The sequence below is a fragment of the Festucalex cinctus genome, chromosome 1 (assembly GCF_051991245.1).
Source record: "Festucalex cinctus isolate MCC-2025b chromosome 1, RoL_Fcin_1.0, whole genome shotgun sequence".
In the NCBI taxonomy this organism is placed as follows: domain Eukaryota; kingdom Metazoa; phylum Chordata; class Actinopteri; order Syngnathiformes; family Syngnathidae; genus Festucalex; species Festucalex cinctus.
Genome location: NC_135411.1, coordinates 277,682 through 298,564, shown reverse-complemented (window position 1 = coordinate 298,564; position 20,883 = coordinate 277,682). Strand labels below are relative to the sequence as shown.

Below are 20,883 nucleotides of genomic sequence, written 5' to 3'. Positions count from 1 at the left end.
CATTTATTAATAGCTAGGGCCGGTACATTATAAGCTATTACAACAAATTAAACTCATCCCTGATAATAAACATTCAGTTTACTTCAAAATGCTTGTTCAACTTTGATGGCGAATTTTTAAACTGCACCTTCACCACAACAAACTGGGGCTCTTTTCAATAAGTCCAATTTAAACACGCATTTAAACTTTACGATTATATCGGGAACAAAACACTGAAAAAACGGGAATGAGACTTTCGAACTGCAGCAAAAATGGCGACATCTGCCGATGACGATGACAATGCTTGCTCTGAAGCCTCCGGACAATTTCCAGCAGCCAATCATAGCGCAGCGGGGGCGTGTCCTGCCCCTGACTTCCGCCGCACGTCTACTTTGGTTTCCGGAGTCATCACTGCCGCGGCGGGCGGGTACATGGCGTTTAATCATTATTTCTTATTCGGTATTGAACTGAATTCAGCCTCCACACAGGACGTCCATCGCCATTTTGAAGGTCTACGACACCATTTGTTAAATGTCAGCATGTGTGTAAACTCGTTTCGGTGCGCGTTGATGCTTCTCGGCCTTAGTTAGCTTAGCTTAGCTTAGCTTAGCTTAGCTCGCTAGCCGCTAACAAAGAGAAGCACACAACACGTGGTCAGGAAGAGATCAAGTGTGACTTTGTTGACACTATTGGGCCAAAATGTCTGCGCGAACGACACCAAAGTACGACGAGGAACATTTTGGAGTAAAGGAAGAGAACGAGCAACATCTTCAACCGCTGGACGATGTTTGCCAGCAGCCTCGAATTGTGCTACACACAGCAGGTTTGTACACTTCTTATTACTCTCCCTTGCTCAGCGCTACTATATAGAGTTAAAAAAACAAAACAATAAATGCAGTCATTACTGTACACAGTAATAGGTCGCTTGCACGTGTCGTCACTTCCGCCTCGGATTTCTCGTAGTCGCCATGCTGGGTGGCCTCCATTTACGTAGTGATTCGGTCTAACACGTATCTATCACGTTTGTTGTCTGCGTTTAAAATGGTACATTGTTGCTGCATCGTTGGCTGTTCGAACAAAGCCCAGGGGGAAAATGGTCGGCCTTTCTGCCGAATTCCGAAAATAATTAGGAACCAGGGCCTGGAGACAGAGGAGTGCGGACTCCGGAGGGAAGTCGTTACTTTGGGCTCGTGTGTGCAGCGATCACTTTGTGAGCGGTAAGATTATTTACCTTTATTTAATGTAATGCATGAGGATTAATAACTTTTCGACCGCGCATATATGGGCAAGTTGCTTATGTTTTGGATTCATGAGCAAGTAAGTTCGGTAATACAAGCTGGCTAGCGGACGTTAGCCGAAAGCTAACATCGAACATTTTCACCCAAGTAGTGCCAGTGCAAAGTGTTTACTGCTGAAATTGGATTGATTAGTCTTGGGCTCTCAATGCCGATAACATGTTTTTTGGTGGCAAAATGTAAACTTGGAAAAAAGAGACAGAAGGGGGTGATGCAAGTAAACAGACCCCCGGTAGCCTACACATCATGCTAAAGAACTTATTCGGTAGCCTACACATCATGCTAAAGAACTTATTCACGGCCACCCTACTGCGGCAAAATAACCAGTCTTTCCATATTTTATTTGTTTATATATTTGTTTATTTTAACAGGTCGCCCTGCGCCCGTTTTTCTGTCCAATCATCCCGACTGGGCTCCAACATTAAAGTTGGGTCCCAAGTTACAACATCTATGTCTCAGCCCAGTCGGTGCCAAGATATGAACGTGCACAGGAGAGACAAGCAAAGAAAAGGCGACTTGAAGTGGCAGAGATTGTTGCAGTTATGCAGCCAGATGGCTCCAGTAACCTGTACCCTCAAGTACTGCTGACATCATTGACTCTGGTATGCCACTCAGAATTCATTACATGATATATTGTATGCATGAGTGAATGTATGTGTTTGTTTGTGTACACGCACCTTATATTTTAGAGACATTTGGAAGTGTTTATAGAAATAAGTATTTGCCTGTAGCAATGTTCATACATTAAAAAATGCAACAAAATGTGTACATTTCTTTTACACTGACAAAACAACTATACTACTGTACTATATTAAACCTATTACTGGTACCGTATTTTTTTGTGATCTTTTTTTATTATTATTTCTTTAGGGATCTCATGCCACACCGACTTGATTGCCAATTACATGATGGAAACGAAGGCGAGCATCAAAGCATTGGAGGAGGACAACATGCGACTGTTTGTTTGGAGCTAATAAAGGCAGCGATTATACAAATTCTATTGTTGGGTTTGTTTACAAAGCTGTACATAATACAAATGACAGGATTTGACTCAATGTGCAATATGGTCCCTCTTAAAGTAATGGCATAAATCTTTATTATTTCTAAAAGCACAAAAAAATTAAGTGAATAATGATTAGATGTAGTAATTTCAGGGATAAAATTGAACTGTTAATTAATGTAGTTTATTTTAGCACAGGTGCCTACCATCCTGAGATGACGGTATGATGTAATGTTGATGGGGTACGCAATGACTTTCATTATGCTATGTACAGAGGAAAAAGTTGCTCTCTTTTAAATTTGTTTAATGTAAGACAAGTACCAGTACTGTGTTACAGTTTTCCCAATAATCCTTGTTTCACACTTGTCACAAAACCACTGTCCTTTTGGCAGTCTAGATTGGCACACTTCAAGTGATATTTGATTTTTCAATCTGCTGCAGCACAAAAAAAACTACTTTATTCCGCATCTTTGAAGTACATGAGCAAGTGGTAGGTGACAGCGGCTGAGCAGGAACACTGGAAGTCCACTGCTGATCTAGTAAATGCTCTCCCGAGCAGTTCAGGTAAGGAGGGGATTTTGGGGGGGGGAAAAAAACTCTGGCTTTTCCAGCTGGCCAAAACGAGCGATCTGGGTGGACTCGCTCAATCACACTTTGTCCACACCACAAAGCCGCAGAAGTCCCGTCCAGTTAAACTCATCTGTGCCTGAATCTGAAAATATTACAAACATTGTAATGAAAATATGAAACCTAGCATTAAATAAACTACAAAAAGTAAAGCCATACATACCTGGTAATAATATTGGTGTTGTCGTGACAAGTGATGGGAATTGTTGCCATCCGGCACCAGACAGAAATTGGGTGTTGTGACAGCCTCCTTAACCGTGAGATCATAAGAAAAGCTGTCAGTATGCTCAGTAGTTACCATGAACACGTTTTATTGTACTGGAAACTGAAACTAAAAATACGTCCTCTGAGAGTGGTTAACCTTAACCATTTAGAATAAGTTGATTAAGTAACATGTAACTAGTGAAAGGGTAGCATTAAATTTAATTAAGCCACGGGGAGGCTGTGCATAGTTACTTTTTATTCTTATACGCTCTGCCATATTTGCCTGTTATAAAATTATTAGAAAAACCACATCAGGTAAACCCAGCTGTGCATGTAAACACAATAACAGGAAGCCTGAGAACAAATCAACATTTTTGTGTGCAGAATTACCAACACCATGTGGTTTACTTACGTGCAACAGCAACAGTTTCTTCTGATGCGATGTTAAAGTTTACACTCTGTATCCACCCGCTTACAAAATAATTGTAAGCCTCCAGGGATTTGTTGGCGTGTTATGGAGCATGTTGTCAACACGAGGTAGGGAAAGATGTCCAGAGATGTCACATTTGGCCAGCAAGCTTTCTCCGTCAAAAAAAAAATCACCCTTGGTCAGGACGTAATTAGGATCAATCCCACCACACAGAGACACCTTCTGCCTGTATCGTTGTTTTTGATCTTCCGGTAAATCGTGAAAATACTGCGAAAATGACATCAGGTTGATAAGCTCTACCGTGTAACTCGCGAGTGTACCTTGTGAACCGGCGGACACCCAATATGGCGCCCGAAGAAAAAATTCCCATGATGCATTACGATGTGCAAGCGACCTATTCAATAAGCCGAATCGGAATTACAACTGCGCATGTGCGGCCACTGGCTCTTATGCTTCCTGTTTCGGGGTCGTTGCTATCCAGATCGCCATATGAATGCATTGGAAATAACCGAAAAGAGTCATTATTTTTGATTGATTTATTATTGTTTAAGATCAATAAAGTCAAGTCTAAGTCTTGTAAATTATATTCATATTTAATACTGTATATAAAGAGCAAGTGGAATAAAATAAATTCAAGACCTGTGGGTGGGATTTTCTTTTCTTTTTTTTTTTCTTTTACTTCTAACATGATGAGCATATACTATAAACAGTGCTGGGGAGAATACTTTCAAATTGTAATCAGCTACATAATGCTGAATCCTGTCTCAAAAATGTATTTTGTAACGTATTCTATTGCATCATTCAATGTAGGGGGTATAGTAAAAATTTCATATCACGGTTCTATTAAAAAAATAAATAAATCACAATCTCGATTTTATCACGATTCTTTTTTTTTTTTTTTACATATATTTTTAGACTAAACTTCACATTTTTGAACATTTTTCTAATATTTAAAGCATATTTAAAATTTATATAAAACCCTAAAAGAGAAAAATTACAGCCATCTTAAGCCAACTTAGCTTTCTGAGCAGGTTGGAATTGAAATAGTGCAATGCTGTAAACTCTAGTGTTGTTCCGATACCGTTTTTTGGCCCCCGATACCGATACCCAGCTTTGCAAGATCGCCCAATACCAGACCGATACTTGAGTTGTTTTTTTGTTTTTTTCCTCAACATGAAAAAGCTGTCCTGCTATTGGTTCAGAGCATTCAAGGGCCAATAGGATATCTTAGATCGGCATGCAGTGAACATGTCACATACCAGTGAATGTCGTGCACCAGCAAGACACAAGATGCTGCATTGAAAATCCTATATTAGTGTTAGAATTAATGGTATCGGCATGTTACTTGTGAGTAGTCACCGACACCGATACTGTTTCAATGAAGTATCGGCACCTCTGCCGATACCAGTATCGGTATCGGAACAACACTAGTAAACACAAATGGTAATGAACAGCCTCAGTTACTTCTTTCCACCGCTTGCTTGCTTGTTTTTGTTTCAAGACCAAATATTAAGCAAATGTGTGTTTCTGTAAGAGGTGTTCATTTGTGGAATAATTTTGGTAATGACTTGAAAAGATGCAAGTCAATCGTTGAGTTTAAAAAAAAAAAAAGTTCAAGAGTATTATTTGGATCAGATGTGAACCGGTACAATTATAGAAATGAAATGAAATGTTCTTTTTGATTCCATTGTTTGGGTGATGAGGGTTGAATGTGCGAGTACGATGATGTATTGTTGGGGTGTGCGCCCAGGGGGTTCATGCACATGCGCTATTGGCAATTGTGTGTTGAAGTGGGGTTGTCCACATGAGTATGATTGCACGTTTTCTTTTATTGCGATGTGTTAATTTACTGTTGAAATACGATGTAAGGGATAAGCAGTAGGACTAGATGTTTTAACTTCTTCCTACTCCCTTTGGACATGTAAACAATTTCTAATGATTGTTATGAGGGTTTTTTTTTCCTCCCGATTTTTATTTGCTGTTTGTTTATGTTTGTATGTTATGTTTACATGCTCAATAAACTTCAAACTTTTTTCATATGGAGTACCCTTGGCAAATGACTGTGTTACCGTGGATAGTGTTAGCTTGGAGCTGCTAGCGGCTGGTCTCTGTCTCTGTTAGTTTTGGCTGTCTGCGTCCAGTTTCGGGGTCCGTAGGGAAGTCGAATCTCTGATTCTGAGTCTGGGGACTCTGAGGTGGGCTCACCTATCTCTGGGGTCAAAGTCACTTAGGTGGTTGGAAAGCTCCTCGGTGGCAGGGCCCCGAGGGTGGATGAGATCCACACGGAGTTCTTAAAGACACTGGATGTTGTGGGGCTGTCATGGTCGACACGCCTCTAAAACATTGCGTGGACATCGGGGACAGTGCCTCTGGATTGGCAGACCGGGGTGATGGTCCCCCTTTTTAAGAAGGAGGACCGGAGGAAGTGTGTTCCAACTATAGAGGGATCACACTCCTCAGCCTCCCTGGTAAGGTCTATTCAGGGGTGCTGGAGAGGAGGGTCCGTCGGGAAGTCGAATCTCGGATTCAGGAGGAGCGGTGCGGTTTTCGTCCTGGCCGTGGAACAGTGAACCAGCTCTACACCCTCAGCAGGATCCTTGAGGGTGCGTGGGAGTTCGCCAAACCAGTCCACATGTGTTTTGTGGATTTGGAGAAGGCGTTCGACCGTGTCCCTCGGGGAGTCCTGTGGGGGGTGCTTTGGGGGTACGGGGTACCGGGCCCCCTGATACGGGCGGTTCGGTCCCTGTTTAGTCCGCATTGCCGGCAGTAAGTCGGATTCGTTTCCAGTGAGGGTTGGACTCCGCCAAGGTGGTCCTTTGTCACCGATTCTGTTCATAATTTTTATAGACAGAATTTCTAGGCGCAGCGGGGATCCGGTTTGGTGGCCTCAGCATTGCATCTCTGCTCTTTGCAGATGATGTGGTGCTGTTGGCTTCATCCAGCCGTGATCTCCAACTCTCACTGGAGCGGTTCGCAGCCGAGTGTGAAGCGGTTGGGATGAAGATCAGCACCTCCAAATCCGAGACCATGGTCCTCAGTCGGAAAAGGGTAGCGTGTCCTCTCCGGGTCGTGGATGAGATCCTGCCCCAAGTGGAGGAGTTCAAGTATCTGGGGTCTTGTTCACGAGTGAGGGTAGGATGGAAAGGGAGATCGACAGGCGGAGCGTCTGCAGTGATGCTGTTGTGGTGAAAGAGGAACTGAGCTGCGAGTGAGCAGTCTGGCCGGGGAGGCAGCCCCGACCCACCTTTTTGTCGGATAAATGTTTGGTGAGCCTCCCTTGTTCTGCTCTGGAGGTACATTGTCTTGAAAAAGGGGTTTTTGAAAATGTAATAACTTTCCTCATTGTGCCGCTCCCTTCTCATGTAAGTCGCTCGCTGCGCTGCCCACCCGAACGTCAGGGAGGAGTATCAATACTCAGAACTACAATATCGATACGGTACTAGAGGTGGGAATCTTGGGGCACCTCATGATTCGATTGCGATTACGATTCAGAGGCTACGATTCGATTATAAAACGATTATTGATTTCCCCCCCAGGCAGCAGAAAAAAACCCAATGTATTTTGGTGCTTTTAATGTTTCGTACATTAGTTACAAAAATAGTACAAAAGTCCTCTCAGGCCTACATAAACTACTATTTCAGTATCAAGTTAACAGTTCAAAACAGTAAATAAAATACTCAAGTCCTCATTCTGTAACAGCAGCTTTTAAGTATATTCAGTCTTCAACAGAATAAAACATAGCACTGAGCAAAAATATATTATTTTTATCCACTCAAAAGTGCATTGAGGTATAAATGAAAGACAATGTGAACTACTACTTCAATACAAATGCCTAAAAAAAAAAAGTGCTTTCCTGCTTTTTAAGTTGTGTAAAGATGAACATGTAAACATTAAAGTTTCTCAGAGGTACAAAAAAAAAAAACCTCAAGTGCTTTTCTGCTTTTTAACTTGTGTAAACATGAACGTGTAAACATTAATGGGATCGTTCGGCTTTTTTAACATGAATCTCAATTTGATCCTCACCTCCCGTGTGTGCGATCAGCACTGACTTCTTTCTGACAGCGTTCGGTGACACCAGTTCTGGCTCGACGTTGGACGAGAAGAAAATAAAAAAAGAAAATAGTCCAGCAAGATGGCTGGGGTCTCGGAAATAAAGCGTTTTTCTTCTAAAAACTATTTGTTTTCAAAAGCGTGATACATTTCCACCACAATACTCTTTTCTGAATAAAGTCAGACGCCATTACCGCCAGCCACTACTTTTCTGTTCGTTCGTTCGTATCACTGCGCGGCGCCCTGTAGAACGCTAACCGACGCACTGCAGCCAGCTAGCTGATACTTCCGCCTCAAGTTGTTTGCCTTTTCGGAGCAGGTCTGATCTGACGAAGAGGTGGGTTGGTCAGCTCAGCCATGCTTGTTGTTGTTTTGAATCTCGAGGCGTGAGTTGTGGATGTGTACTCTCGGTCCGTCCCAAAAAGCGTCCCGAAGACGTTTCAGTTCCGCGTACTTTTCGCTCGTTTCGCTTCCCTTGGCATATTTATATAATCGGAATTTGGACGTTTGTGAATCGTTCTCGATTGTTGCACGGCCGAATCGTGAATAATCTAAGAATCGGAAATTTTGCACACCTCTATACGGTACCATTTTTATTAATATCGATACATGTCTATGTATCGATATTTTGAACAGACCCCTACAGATGATGGCTGGATGTATCGTGTTTTTACGAACACGCATATAAAGGTACTTGTTCTAGTGTGGGTGCTGTAATTGGCGATCCAAGATCGCCGATCTTCTGCGCATGCGCGTCACCGATTGTGCAGGGGTTACCAATAGCGTCTTGACACAAATATCCAGTAATAAATACAGATGTTTTCTTTAGGGAGTCCTCTTTGTAAATCTCACTGGAACGGCACAAAGTTCCAGCGTCGTCACCTTGTCCAATGCAGATTGGTGACGCATCACTGACGATGACCTTCATCCAGTCATCCGCAGTCCATGATTGCCTCTCCTCAGTCCATTGCAGTCTTGTTCTTTTTTGTTTAAGCGTCAGTGACGTTTTCCTTTTAGCTTTCCTGTATGTAAATCCCATTTCCTTGAAGCGATTTTGCAGAGTTCTGTCACATACATTGACTCCAGCTTCCTCCCGTTTCTTCTTCATTTGTCTCGTTGTGCATTTTCTGTTTTCAAGACATATGGCCTTGAGTTGTTTGCCTTGACGCTTAGATGTCTTCCTTGGTCTACCAGTACGCTTGACTTGAACAACCTTCCCATGCTGTTGGTACTTGGTCCAGACCTTCGGTACAGCTGACTGTGAACAGCCACATCGTTCAACAAGTTTTATAATCCTGTCTTTGGTCTCAAGAGACATCTCCTTTGTTGGAGCCTTGATTCTTGCCAATCCGCTTGGTCCAGCAGCCCTCTAAGTTGTTATAACTGCACTTTTTTTAACTGCCGAATAACTAGCAGATGTCATTTGAGGCAGGTTCCCAATTAAGGAAAGGAAATTGACTGGGTGTCCTTATTTTCTGCTCAAAATGGAGTGATTGCATTTTTTTGTCTCAGAATGGAGTGATTCCATATTTACTTCCCTGCACTTGCTCTTATAAAAGTAACATTGACTGACCAGCACGAAGTTTTTTCTTCATTTCTTTTAGTGTTTCTGAAAACCAAGATGTTGCACTTTGGAATAACCTTACGACTGTTTCATGCTTTTTATCTGAGTTTGATCTACACAATAAAACGTCTGAGTGCTTGTCCAAGACTGGTGATTCCATACTTTTTGCTAGGGGTTGGAGCTACGACTTCCTGTTGTTAATGCACGTAGGGCCGCCCACCATCTTACGTGTGTCTTGCCGGCGGCAACAAATTCATTCAAGCTTTTATTTAGCGATTTTGACGCAGTTTGTTTTGTTCCAAACACAAGACATGTAGCGATGTTCATTTTCTCCCTTTTCAGTCTAAAGAGACCACAAACAAACCCTAGGAAGGATCTTACTTAGTCTTGGTGAATTGGAGTAAACAATAAGTGTCCGTGCGAAACCTAAATATTTGTCCTGGACGTCCAGGTGCCGCAAATATGTTTTTTAAAATAGATTTGACGCATGCATTTTTGCGTCAACTGCTGTTTCTGGTCGACCAAACCGACTTGGTCGACTTTTATTCCCAGCCCTAGACCAAGCCAAATGCGTGTTTTGTCTTTGTAGACGTCGGTGAGAAATATCTTCGTCCTGACGAACAGGAGGTGAAGCCTCCTCATGTTAAAAAGGAGGAAGAACATCCTCACATCGAAGAGGAGGAAAAGCCCGTTCATGTCAAAGAGGAGGAGGTTGAGGATGATGTCACCAAGTCGCCACCGACCTTCGCCCCTTTAAAGGGTGAAGATGAAGACAAGGGTGAGAGTGAGGACGATGGCGGGGCGGAGCTTCCAAGCAGCAGCTCAACTCAACACATGACGACAGAAGGTGATGCAGAACACTGGTGACCACCACAAGCACAAATTCATGATGATATAAGAACTAGAGATGGACCTATATTTTTTTTTCCAGGGCCGATACCGATGGCGATTATTAGTAGTCAAGGAGGTCGATAACCGATATTTGAGGCCGATTTTAAGTAAGGGGGGGGGGGGGGATTTGTGTCAAATTTTTCTAAAATACAAAAGCCAATCTTGACTTTGTTGGATTGTCTAAAAAAGTGAAAGTAAGCAAGTAACTACCATATCGCTCTAGTTTTCAAGAGTAAATATTTTTCCCCAAAATTAAAAACAAAACAAAACACCTGAAATCTTAAACTTCACATTTCTGTCACAAAAACAAATGGTTCAGAAGATTCCCATCTCTTATAAAGTGAACTGAAAATTTTGATCAATAGCTCCCAGACCCTAAACTGGTTTTCGGCCGTCAGATTTTGAAAAAGGCCAATGCCGATATTCGTCAAAATGCCCAATATCGGCGCCGATAATCGGCCTATATCGGGCTATGTAATATATATGTGTGTTAATATGTTATATAACTGTTAGGAACGTTCTCAATGTGGTAAAAAAAATTTTTTTAGCTCAAAATGGAGTTTGAAAGCGCACACCACACGGGAAAAAGGTTTCGTTCATAAGTCAACTTCTGCAACAGACAAAAGAACACAAACTGGTGAAAAACCTTCCGTCCATCGATCAAAGTGCTCCATGTACGGTGTTGTCGCCAACCCTTTTTTTTTTTTTTAAAACTCACACTTGAAATTTGACTTGACCAACCCAAATATTTGTTGGGAGTTAATAATTGCACCTCGACCATCACACATAATCCGCTGTCACTTGTTCCTCTCTGCAACAAGTGAGCAGGAAGTGACAAGTGTTGTCCTGAAATGAAAATCGCAAAAGTCATACCTCCCTTCAAAAATGGAAGCAACCACAGTTTTACAAATTATCGACCAATTTCTTTATTGCCGCAATTTTCAAAAAAATTTGAAAAACTTTTTTTTTTTAATTCTCGTTTGGAAAGATCCAAACGAAAGAAAAAATATCAACTAATACATAAAGGTCAATATTGTTTCATAGCAAATAGAACTATGGCAATGGCAACAATTGATGCAACTGAAGAAATCACAAATGCACTCGACACAGAAAATTGCAGTTGGGGTCTTCATTGATCTCAAAAAAACTTTTGATACAATTAACCTTTCTATTCTAGTAAATAAATTGGAATAATATGGGATTAGAGGAGTTGCTGGTGACTGGATTAAAAGTTATTTAAAAGGAAGGTTACAATATGTTCAAATGGGGCAGCACATATCTGGACAACTTGGCATTGCTTGTGGTGTTCCCCAGGGGTCCGTATTAGGGCCAATATTATTTAATATGTAAATTAACTCTTTTACTGCCATATGTTATCAAAAAACAACCCCCAATGCCAGCGGATTTTAAGCATTTTAACTTAATTTTTGATGTAAACTGAAAATTATATTGTTTTGCTACATATATAACATGGGTACCACATGAAAGATCACATTCCATTCTTTCATTAGAAAAAAAAGTGTGTTTCTACCTTATTCCGTTCTTTAGTAATCACCATTTAAAAACAGGTAATTTGAGTGACATTGAGCGAAAATTGGAAAAAAGATACATTTTCTCCACAACAGTGACTTTCATACTAATATTTTTTGTTTAGTGACGCTCCGTCAAATTAGGTTTAATGTGACAAAGGCTGTGATCATTCACGACGGCCTTGAAAACGTTCGATTTCATCAGATTGCGTCATGGTTCATTGTAATTCGCAGCTCTAGTTAGGGCCCGAGCAGCTTCCGCTGTGAGGTTAAATAAACTTGAGTTGAGTTGAGTAATTCCATACACCGGCAGCCCATTGACAAGAGATACAATGCTGCCATCTGCTGGCCATAGTTAGTGGATGCTTTTGATTTCATAACTCATTGACCTGGCTGCGCTGCACTTGGATGTTGCACTGACCACTGATATATTAAAAACTAAAAATGTAGTTAACTTGAACTTAACGTTCATGGCGGCATACGTCGTGATTTTACTAAACGTTATTAAACGTTTTTGGCGGTCAAAGAGTTAATAACATTTTCAATGTGTCTCAGACATTCAAACTTGTACTTTTCGCGGATGACACTAATATATTTTATAGGGGTAATCATTATCATGAGCTTGTGAGTGCTGTGAATAATGAACTTGATAAAATAAAATTGCGGATTGATATGAATAAATTATCGTTAAATGTAGAAAAAACAAACAATCTTTAGTAAATCTAGAATACATTTTGAATCGCAGATAACTATAGATGGCATCCTAATTGATAATGTAAGTGAGATTAAATTTGTAGGTGTTATAATTAATAAATTTATCTTGGAAAGCCCATATCAGACACACAAAAAATAAAATTTCTAAATGCCTCTCAATTTTGAATAAAGTAAAGTCATGTCTTGATAAGGATTCTCTCCGTACATTATATTGTACGCTGGTCCTCCCTTACTTCACATATTGTGTTGAAGTGTGGGGTAACACCGACCAGTGTACAATAGAGCCATTCATCATATTACAAAAACGTGCTTTGCGGATTATACATAAAGTTGGATTTCTTGAACATACACACAATCTTTTTGCGCAGTCAAAATTACTCAAATTTAAAGATCTAGTTAAATTTAATACTTTGATAATCTGATATAAAGCATTTAATAAATTATTGCCAATTAATCTACAACAGTTATTTCAACTTAAAGAGTTAGTTCATAATTTGAGAGGATATGAGGACTTTATAATGTTTTTGTGTGTCAGTATGTGGTGTGAAATATTGGAATAGTCTGGGTACTCGACATAAGCGATCCCAAAATATTTTCAGATTTAAAATGTTATATAAAAACATGGTTTGGTCACAATATGTCGGAGGACCTTGAATTTATAAATACTTGGTGTAAATGTGTCCTTGCTGCTACTACTGCTGTTATTGTCTATTACTAAAGTTATGTATGTTTATGTCTTATTCTTGGAATATAGAATGTATTACCATCGTTGGCATGAACCATAAAAACGTGATATCTGTTACTTACGAAAACATCACCATTATTAGCACTTAATAATTCAGTTAATGGTATGCCATTATATTGTCTATATATATGATAAAAACATTTTTAAGATAGAAAGATTGTAACTTGCAGGAAGTACTGTATATTTGTAATTTTATAGATTAGAGACGGGGGTGGGATTAAATAAGTTTTCTTCTTCCCACTCCCTTTCAGGCAGAATCAAATTTTCCTCTTTTTTTCTCTTATTTTTTCTCTGTTCATATTATGAAACTACAGTATGACTTGTTGCTGTGTTCAACTGTACACTATTGCGTGAAATAAATGAAAATGAAATGAAATGTGTTTCTCTTCTTGTGTCCTGCAGATGTCGGCGAAAAATATCTTCGTCTTGATGAACAGGAGGTGAAGTCTCATGTGGAAGAGGAGGAAGAGCATCCATATTTCAAAGAAGAAAAAAAGACCCTTTGCGTCAAAAAGGAGGAGGTTGAGGATGACGTCACCAAGTCACCAATGACCTTTGCCCCTTTAAAGAGTGAAGATGAAGACAAGGGTGAGAGTGAGGAGGGCAAAGGGGCGGAGCTTCCAAACAGCATTGCAACTCCTCAAAACATGATTCCAGAAAGTGATGCAGACCACTGGGGATCATCACGAGCAAAAAGTGATGATATAAGGTCCCTTTCTTCTCATGATGATGACAATGATGATAATCTGGATGGTAATGATGAACACGCTGATGGTGACAGGTCATGTCACACTGACAGCAAATCTTGGGAATGTTCTCACTGTGGGAAAACATTGAGTACAAAAGAAAGTTTGACAATTCACTTGAGAAGACACACTGGGGAAAAACCTTTTTCTTGTTTAGATTGTGGCAAAAGCTTCTCTTGCAAGTCATATTTAACAAAACATACAAGAACACACACTGGGGAAAAACCTTTTTCTTGTTTAGATTGTGGCAAAAGCTTCTCTCAGAAGTCAGCTTTAACAAGACATACAAGAATTCACACAGGCGAGAAACCTTTTCCTTGCTCAGATTGTGGCAAAAGCTTCTTTGACAAGTCGAATTTCAAAGCACATACAAGAAGACACACTGGCGAGAAACCCTTTTCTTGCTCAGATTGTGGAAAACGTTACTTTGCCAAGTCGGATTTAGAAAAACACACAAAGTCACACACTGGGGAAAGACCTTTTGCTTGTGCACACTGTGGCAAAGGCTTCTCTTACAAGTCATCTTTAACAGCACATATAAGAAGCCACAGTGGCGAGAAAACTTTTTCTTGCTCAGATTGTGGCCAAAGCTTCTCTCGCAGGTCAGCTTTAACAACACATAAAAGAATCCATACTGGCGAGAAACCCTTTTCTTGCTCAGATTGTGGCAAAAGCTTCTCTTTTAAGTCTCATTTAACAAGACATACAAGAAGACACACTGGCGAGAAACCTTTTTCTTGCTCAGATTGTGGCCAAAGCTTCTCTTCGAAGTCAAATTTAACAACACATACAAGAACACACACTGGGGAAAAACCTTTTTCTTGCTCAGATTGTGGCAAAAGCTTCTCCCGGAAGCCAGAATTAACGATACATACAAGAAGACACATTGGTGAGAAACTTTTTTCTTGCTCCGATTGTGGCAAAAGCTTCTTTGACAAGTCGAATTTAAAAGCACATAAAAGAACACACACTGGCGAAAAACCTTTTTCTTGCTCAGATTGTGGAAAACGCTTCTCTGACCAATCATGTTTCAACAAACACACAAGATCACATGGTGCGAAGGAACCATTCAGTTGCGGTGTTTGTGCAAAAAGATTCTCTTCTATATATCTTGCTGAGAGACACGAGTGTGCTGGTGAGAATAGCAGCCATCTTTGAAGCTTAAAAAAATGAAGGGAAGTGAGTCTGGTATGTTATTTTGTAATAAAACATTGAAAGCTACCTAGGTCTGTCATGATTCACGTTCATTACTCAAGTAAAAGTATAGATTAGATATTAGGATTTCAGAAGACTTAAAAAGTATCAACTCCAGCATCTTAGTTTTAGTGTAAAAGTAATGCTTTCAAAACTGCTCAACCTGTAAATATTCAAGTTTTTAACGTTTTCTGTGAATGTGGTTAGACGTTGTCAATGTGTGTTCTTTTTGTAATTTTGGGAGCTATTTTTGTTTGCTTTGCGTCTGAATGTTGTTTATGGTTGTGTTAGTTGATGTTCGTAGGTGTTGTGTTTTTACTTGTGTGAAGCACATTGAGTTGCCTTGTGTATGAAATAGCAATAAAGCCACCTTGCTTTGCCTTGCCATTTTCCCCAAATAAGCGTTGAGAATACCTTCAGGGACACACAAAGCTGTCTGGGTTTAAAAGTTGCTGTTGAACAGTGTCATCACTGAAATGATTGACGCAAATGTCCTATTCTTTGTATACAATATTAAAAGAGTGACTGTAGACAAGCTGGCCAGGCTAACTCAAGCCGAGCTCAAACCACCACAGCGCCGTGCTAGCTAACGTGCCATATGCTAGTCTTTGGATGTACAATATGTACAATATTCAGATATAAGAACAAAATTGTATCCATATCCGATTTTTCAGTTTGCATGTAATAATGTACAAGTGCCTCTTGGCAGCTTGTAAGGATGTCAAATCGAATGTTCCGGTGCTCTGGAATGCCCTCCCCTTGGAGGTCAGGGCTGCTACCTCTGTCGAAGCGTTTAAATTACTCTTGCATTTGGCTGAATGTTGTGGGCCTGGTGACTGCCGCTCGCTCTAGACTGTAAATTGAAGACTATTATTGTACAGGAAATATAAGGAACAATTGGTTTTATATCTAGATTATCCGCTCAATTCAACACATGTTCAACATTCATGTTCAAAACTAAAAAAAAGAAATTAAAAAAATAAAAAGTCGATGCGTCGTTAAAAATATGAGAAGTTGAGTCGATTTAAAAAAAAAAAAAAAAAAAGTTGTTCGTGACAGTCCTATTTTTAGCCTTCCTCAGCCCGTGACAGAACGGCTTGCTTGCTAATGCTCCCTAGCATAAGCATGCCGCCACCAGCAGATATAAACAATGCGCCTATTGGCTTGGAGCGATGTTGTGTATGAACTATAACCGATCATCTGCGTCACTGGAGGATCGCGATAGTGACAGTACTATCAACTCCCACTTGAAATTTGACTTGACCGAACCAAATGTGTGTTTTGTCTTCTTGTGTCCTGCAGACGTCGCTGAGAAATATCTTCGTCCTGACCAACAGGACATGAAGCCTCCGAATGTTAAAGAGGAGGAAGAACATCCTTACGTCGAAGAGGAAGAAAAGCCCGTTCGTGTCAAAGAGGAGGAGATTGAGGATGATGTCACCAAGTCACAGATGACCTTCAAGTCATCAATGACCTTCGCCCCTTTAAAGAGTGAAGACGAAGTCAAGGGTGAGAGTGAGGAGGGCAGAGGGGCGGAGCCTCCAAACAGCATCTCTACTCCTCAAAATATGATGACAGAAAGTGATTCAGACCATTGGGGATCATCACGAGCAAAAAGTGATGACATAAGGTCTCTTTATTCTTATGCTGACTTTGATGATGATGATGATAATCTGGATGGTAATTATGAACGCGCTGCTGATGATAGGTCGTGTCACACTGACGACAAATCCTGCGAATGTTCTCACTGTGGGAAAATATTGAGTTCAAAAGGAAGTTTGAACAATCACTTGAGAAGACACACTGGGGAAAAACGTTTTGCACAAACCCAGTGTGGAAAAAGCTTCTTTCAGAAGTCAGATTTAACAACACATAAAAGAATCCATAGTGGTAAGAAACCTTTTTCTTGCTCCCATTGTGGTAAAAGCTTCTCTTCAAAGTCACATTTAACCAGACATCAAAGAACCCACACTGGCGAGAAACCTTTTTCTTGCTCATATAGTGGCAAAAGCTACTGTCAGCAGTCAGATTTGAAAATACACACAAGACGACACACTGGGGAAAAACCTTTTGCTTGTACACACTGTGTCAAAAGGTTGTCTCTGAAGTCCAATTTAAAAATACACACAAAAACACACACTGGGGAAAAACCTTTTTCTTGTTTAGATTGTGGCAAAAGCTTCTCTTTGAAGTCAAATTTAACAACACATACAAAAATCCATAGTGGCGAGAAACCTTTTTCTTGCTCCCATTGTGGTAAAAGCTTCTTTCAGAAGTCAGATTTAACAAGACATAAAAGAATCCATAGTGGCGAGAAACCTTTTTCTTGCTCCCATTGTGGTAAAAGCTTCTTTCAGAAGTCAGATTTAAAAATACACACAAGAAGACACACTGGGGAAAAACCTTTTGCTTGTACACACTGTGGCAAAAGCTTTTCTCAGCAGTCAATTTTAACAAAACATACAAGAACGCACACTGGGGAAAAACCTTTTGCTTGTACACACTGTGGCAAAAGCTTCTCTTTGAAGTCAAATTTAAAAAAACACACAAAAACACACACTGGGGAAAAACCTTTTTCTTGTTTAGATTGTGGCAAAAGCTTCTTTCAGAAGTCAAACTTAACGATACATACAAGAAGACACACTGGCGAGAAACCTTTTTCTTGCTCGGATTGTGGCAAAAGCTTCTCTCAAAGGTCAGCTTTAACAATACATACAAGAAGACACACTGGCGAGAAACCTTTTTCTTGCTCAGATTGTGGCCAAAGCTTCTTTCGCAGGTCAGCTTTAACAATACATAAAAGAATCCATACTGGCGAGAAACCCTTTTCTTGCTCAGATTGTGGCAAAAGCTTCTCTCAGAAGTCAGATCTAAAAGAACATACAAGAACACACACTGGCGAGAAACCTTTTTCTTGCTCATATTGTGGCAAAAGCTTCTGTCAGAAGTCACATTTAACAATACATACAAGAAGCCACACTGGCGAGAAACCTTTTTCTTGCTCAGATTGTGGAAAACGTTACTCTGACCAATCATATTTCAACAAACACACAAGATCACATGGTGCGAAGGAACCATTCAGTTGCAGTGTTTGTGCTAAAAGATTCTCTTCTAAATATCTTGCTGAGAGACACGAGTGTGAGAATGGCAGTCATCTTTGAAGCTTAAAAACTCAAATTTTGAAAATACTAACCAAACTTGTACATCTACACTGCAAGATTTGTATCAAAATGTATTATTGATTTATCTGAGACTTCAGTCATAACTGTGAGCCACTGTATTTAACAAACAGGTTGTAATCTGTTTCATATTTGAACAGCTTTAATGTTCCATTAATTAACATAACATATTTCCATGATTAACTCATTCACTCCCAGCCATTTTCACAGAAGTAGGCCCGTTCGCTCCCGGCTGTTTTACTGGATTTTGACTGATTTTGCAAGGCCCACAGAATATTGTGTTTTATGGCTATAAAGCATGATGGAACCTATCAAAAAAAAGATGAAAGTCTCTTCTTTCATCAGGAAAAAAGTATGTTTCTATCTGTTTCCGTTTTGCAGCAATTTGCATTAGAAGAGAGCTAAGTTTCATCAGTTTTCACAAATCTATAAGTATTTGAGCATTTTTTTTTTCTACATGGCCCTGGTTGATCTCCTTTGCTCTGCTGCCACCTGCTGGCCGTTTGTGTAATAACTACCATTTCTGCAACCGTTTTTGCAGTTGAGAGGCTGCATCAAAGCCTTCTGTATGCTCTAGCATAAAAAAAAAAAACCAAAATAAACGTATAAATACGTCTTTGGGACACTTAGAACATTGAAAAAAAACGTATTTACACGTTATTGTGAGCAAATGAGTTAAGGTTTTGAATCCTCACCCTAAGTAAGACATTTTGTTGAATATTCTTCCATCAAAAATGGACGTTTAAAAATTGATTCGGCCGCCTATTGAATTGATTCGAGAATTGCGCGATGTTACATCGCGATATATTGCCGAATCGATTTTTTCTTTTTTTAACACCCCTAATTCAAAGCTACCTGGGTCTGTCAAAATGATTCACGTTCATTACTCAAGTAAAAGTATAGAAATTAGGATTTCAGAAGGCTTAAGTATCAACTCCAGCGTCTTACTTAAAATTGTAAACGTAATGCTTTCAAAACTACCAACGTGTAAATATTAAATGTTTTTAACGTTTGCGTTTAAAAATCAATGTATGTCCTTTTTGTCATTTTGGAAGCTATTTTTGTTTGCTTTGCTTCTGAATGTTGTTAATGGCTGTTTGTTGATGTTCGTAGATGTGTTTTTTGCTCGTGTGAAGCACATTGAGTTAGCTGCCTTGTGTATGAATTAGCAGTAAAGCCCGCTTCCATTTTCCCAAATAAACGCCGTCGAGAATACCTTCAGCGACACGCAAAGCCATCTGGGATTAAGATTTGCTGTTGAAATGATTGACGCAAATGTCCTACTCTTTGCAATATTTGAAAGTGTGTCGACTGGATGGCTCGGCTAACTCAACTCGAGATCAAACCAACAACAGCTCCGCGCTAGCTAACGTGCCATATGCTCGTCTTTGGACATGCATTCAGCATATTTTATGTTTCTATATAACAGTTTTTACATTATTACCATAATGTACAATATTCAGGATGGCTGACTGGTTAGCACGTCCGCCTCCCAGTACTGAGGACCCGGGTTCGAGTCCAGGCTACGGCAGGCTACAGTTTGCATGTTCTCCCCGTGCCTGTGTGGGTCTCCTCCCACATTCCAAAGACATGCTTGGCAGGTTAATTGGGCGCTCCGAATTGTCCCTAAGGCGTGCTTGTGTGTGCGTGGATGGTTGTTCGTCTCTGTGTGCCCTGCGATTGGCTGTCAACCCGTTCGGGGTGGGATAGGCTCCAGCAACCCATGCGACCATTGTGAAGAACAAGCGGTTCAGAAAATGGATGGATGGATGTACAATATTCAGATGACATAAGAACTCGGGCTGGGTATTGCCGCCTGCCTCACGATACGATACGTATCGCGATACATATCTATCCCAAATAAGACACATTTTATTTTTATTTATTTTTTAACAAAATATAGGAAATTTGGTACACTGAGATACGTGCCAAATGTTGACATTCTTCCTCTGCTTTCATTTTTCTTAGCAAGACACAGTGTCCAATCACCAGTGAGCTATTTTTGCATTAATTGAAGGCAATTAACTTCAAAGACGCTGCTGGTTTTTATATTTTAGGTACAATGCAAGCCGCAAAGGCAAACGTGAACTGCCGATTTAAAGTTAACAAGCAATATCGATTCTGATGCCTGTGTATCGATACGTGTATTGTGATGAGGTCCACAACGATATATTGCCGTATCGATTTTTTGAGCACACCCCTAATAAGAACAAAGTTGTATCCATACCCGGTTTTGCTTCTTTCAGTTTTCATGTCATAACGTGCAAGTGCCTCTTGGCAGCTCCTAAAGACGTTCATCTCATGTTAGACCAATTCCGTCCAATTTCTGTTCCTATGGCACTTTTGCCTCTGCAGGCAGATGACCTCGCCCTTATGACATAAGGGGTACAAGTGTCTACAAAAAAATCCAAATATGAAGTTATGAACAAATTGTGGAATCATTTTGGTAATGACTTGAAAAGATGCAAGTCAATTGTTGAGTTAAAAATTCATACACATACACTACTGACAAATGTTCGATATGTTAAAGTGAAATTGTCTACATGAGTAGGATTACACATTTTCTTTTATTGTAATGTATTAATTTACTGGATTAATAATGAAATAAAATACAGCTATTAAGGGGTAGGATTAGATAAGTTTTTAACTTCTTCCTGCTCCCTTTGGACATGTAAACCATCAATGAGTGTTATGAGATTTTCTTCTTCTTTCTTTCAATTTTTTATTTGCTATTTG

General features: G+C 40.0%; 1 protein-coding gene across 1 annotated transcript; it reads left to right on the top strand.

Moving 5' to 3' along the window:
* The first annotated feature begins 386 nt into the window (after nucleotides 1–386).
* LOC144009882 (uncharacterized) lies at nucleotides 387–20,845 on the top strand. The gene is made up of 4 exons (XM_077509839.1): nucleotides 387–802; nucleotides 9,739–9,996; nucleotides 13,431–13,616; nucleotides 16,271–20,845. Exons 1-4 carry the CDS (start codon nucleotides 679–681, stop codon nucleotides 18,127–18,129), a joined length of 2,427 nt encoding a protein of 808 aa, XP_077365965.1. The 5' UTR covers nucleotides 387–678; the 3' UTR covers nucleotides 18,130–20,845.
* The last annotated feature ends 38 nt before the right edge of the window (nucleotides 20,846–20,883 follow it).

Excerpts from the sequence above, each read along its gene's own strand:
- LOC144009882 (XM_077509839.1), top strand. The coding sequence starts at position 679 with ATGTCTGCGCGAACGACACCAAAGTACGACGAGGAACATTTTGGAGTA. Across the intron at positions 803-9,738 it reads AATTGTGCTACACACAGCAG|ACGTCGGTGAGAAATATCTT; the intron begins GTTTGTACACTT and ends TTGTCTTTGTAG. Across the intron at positions 13,617-16,270 it reads GAGTGAAGATGAAGACAAGG|ACGTCGCTGAGAAATATCTT; the intron begins GTGAGAGTGAGG and ends TGTGTCCTGCAG.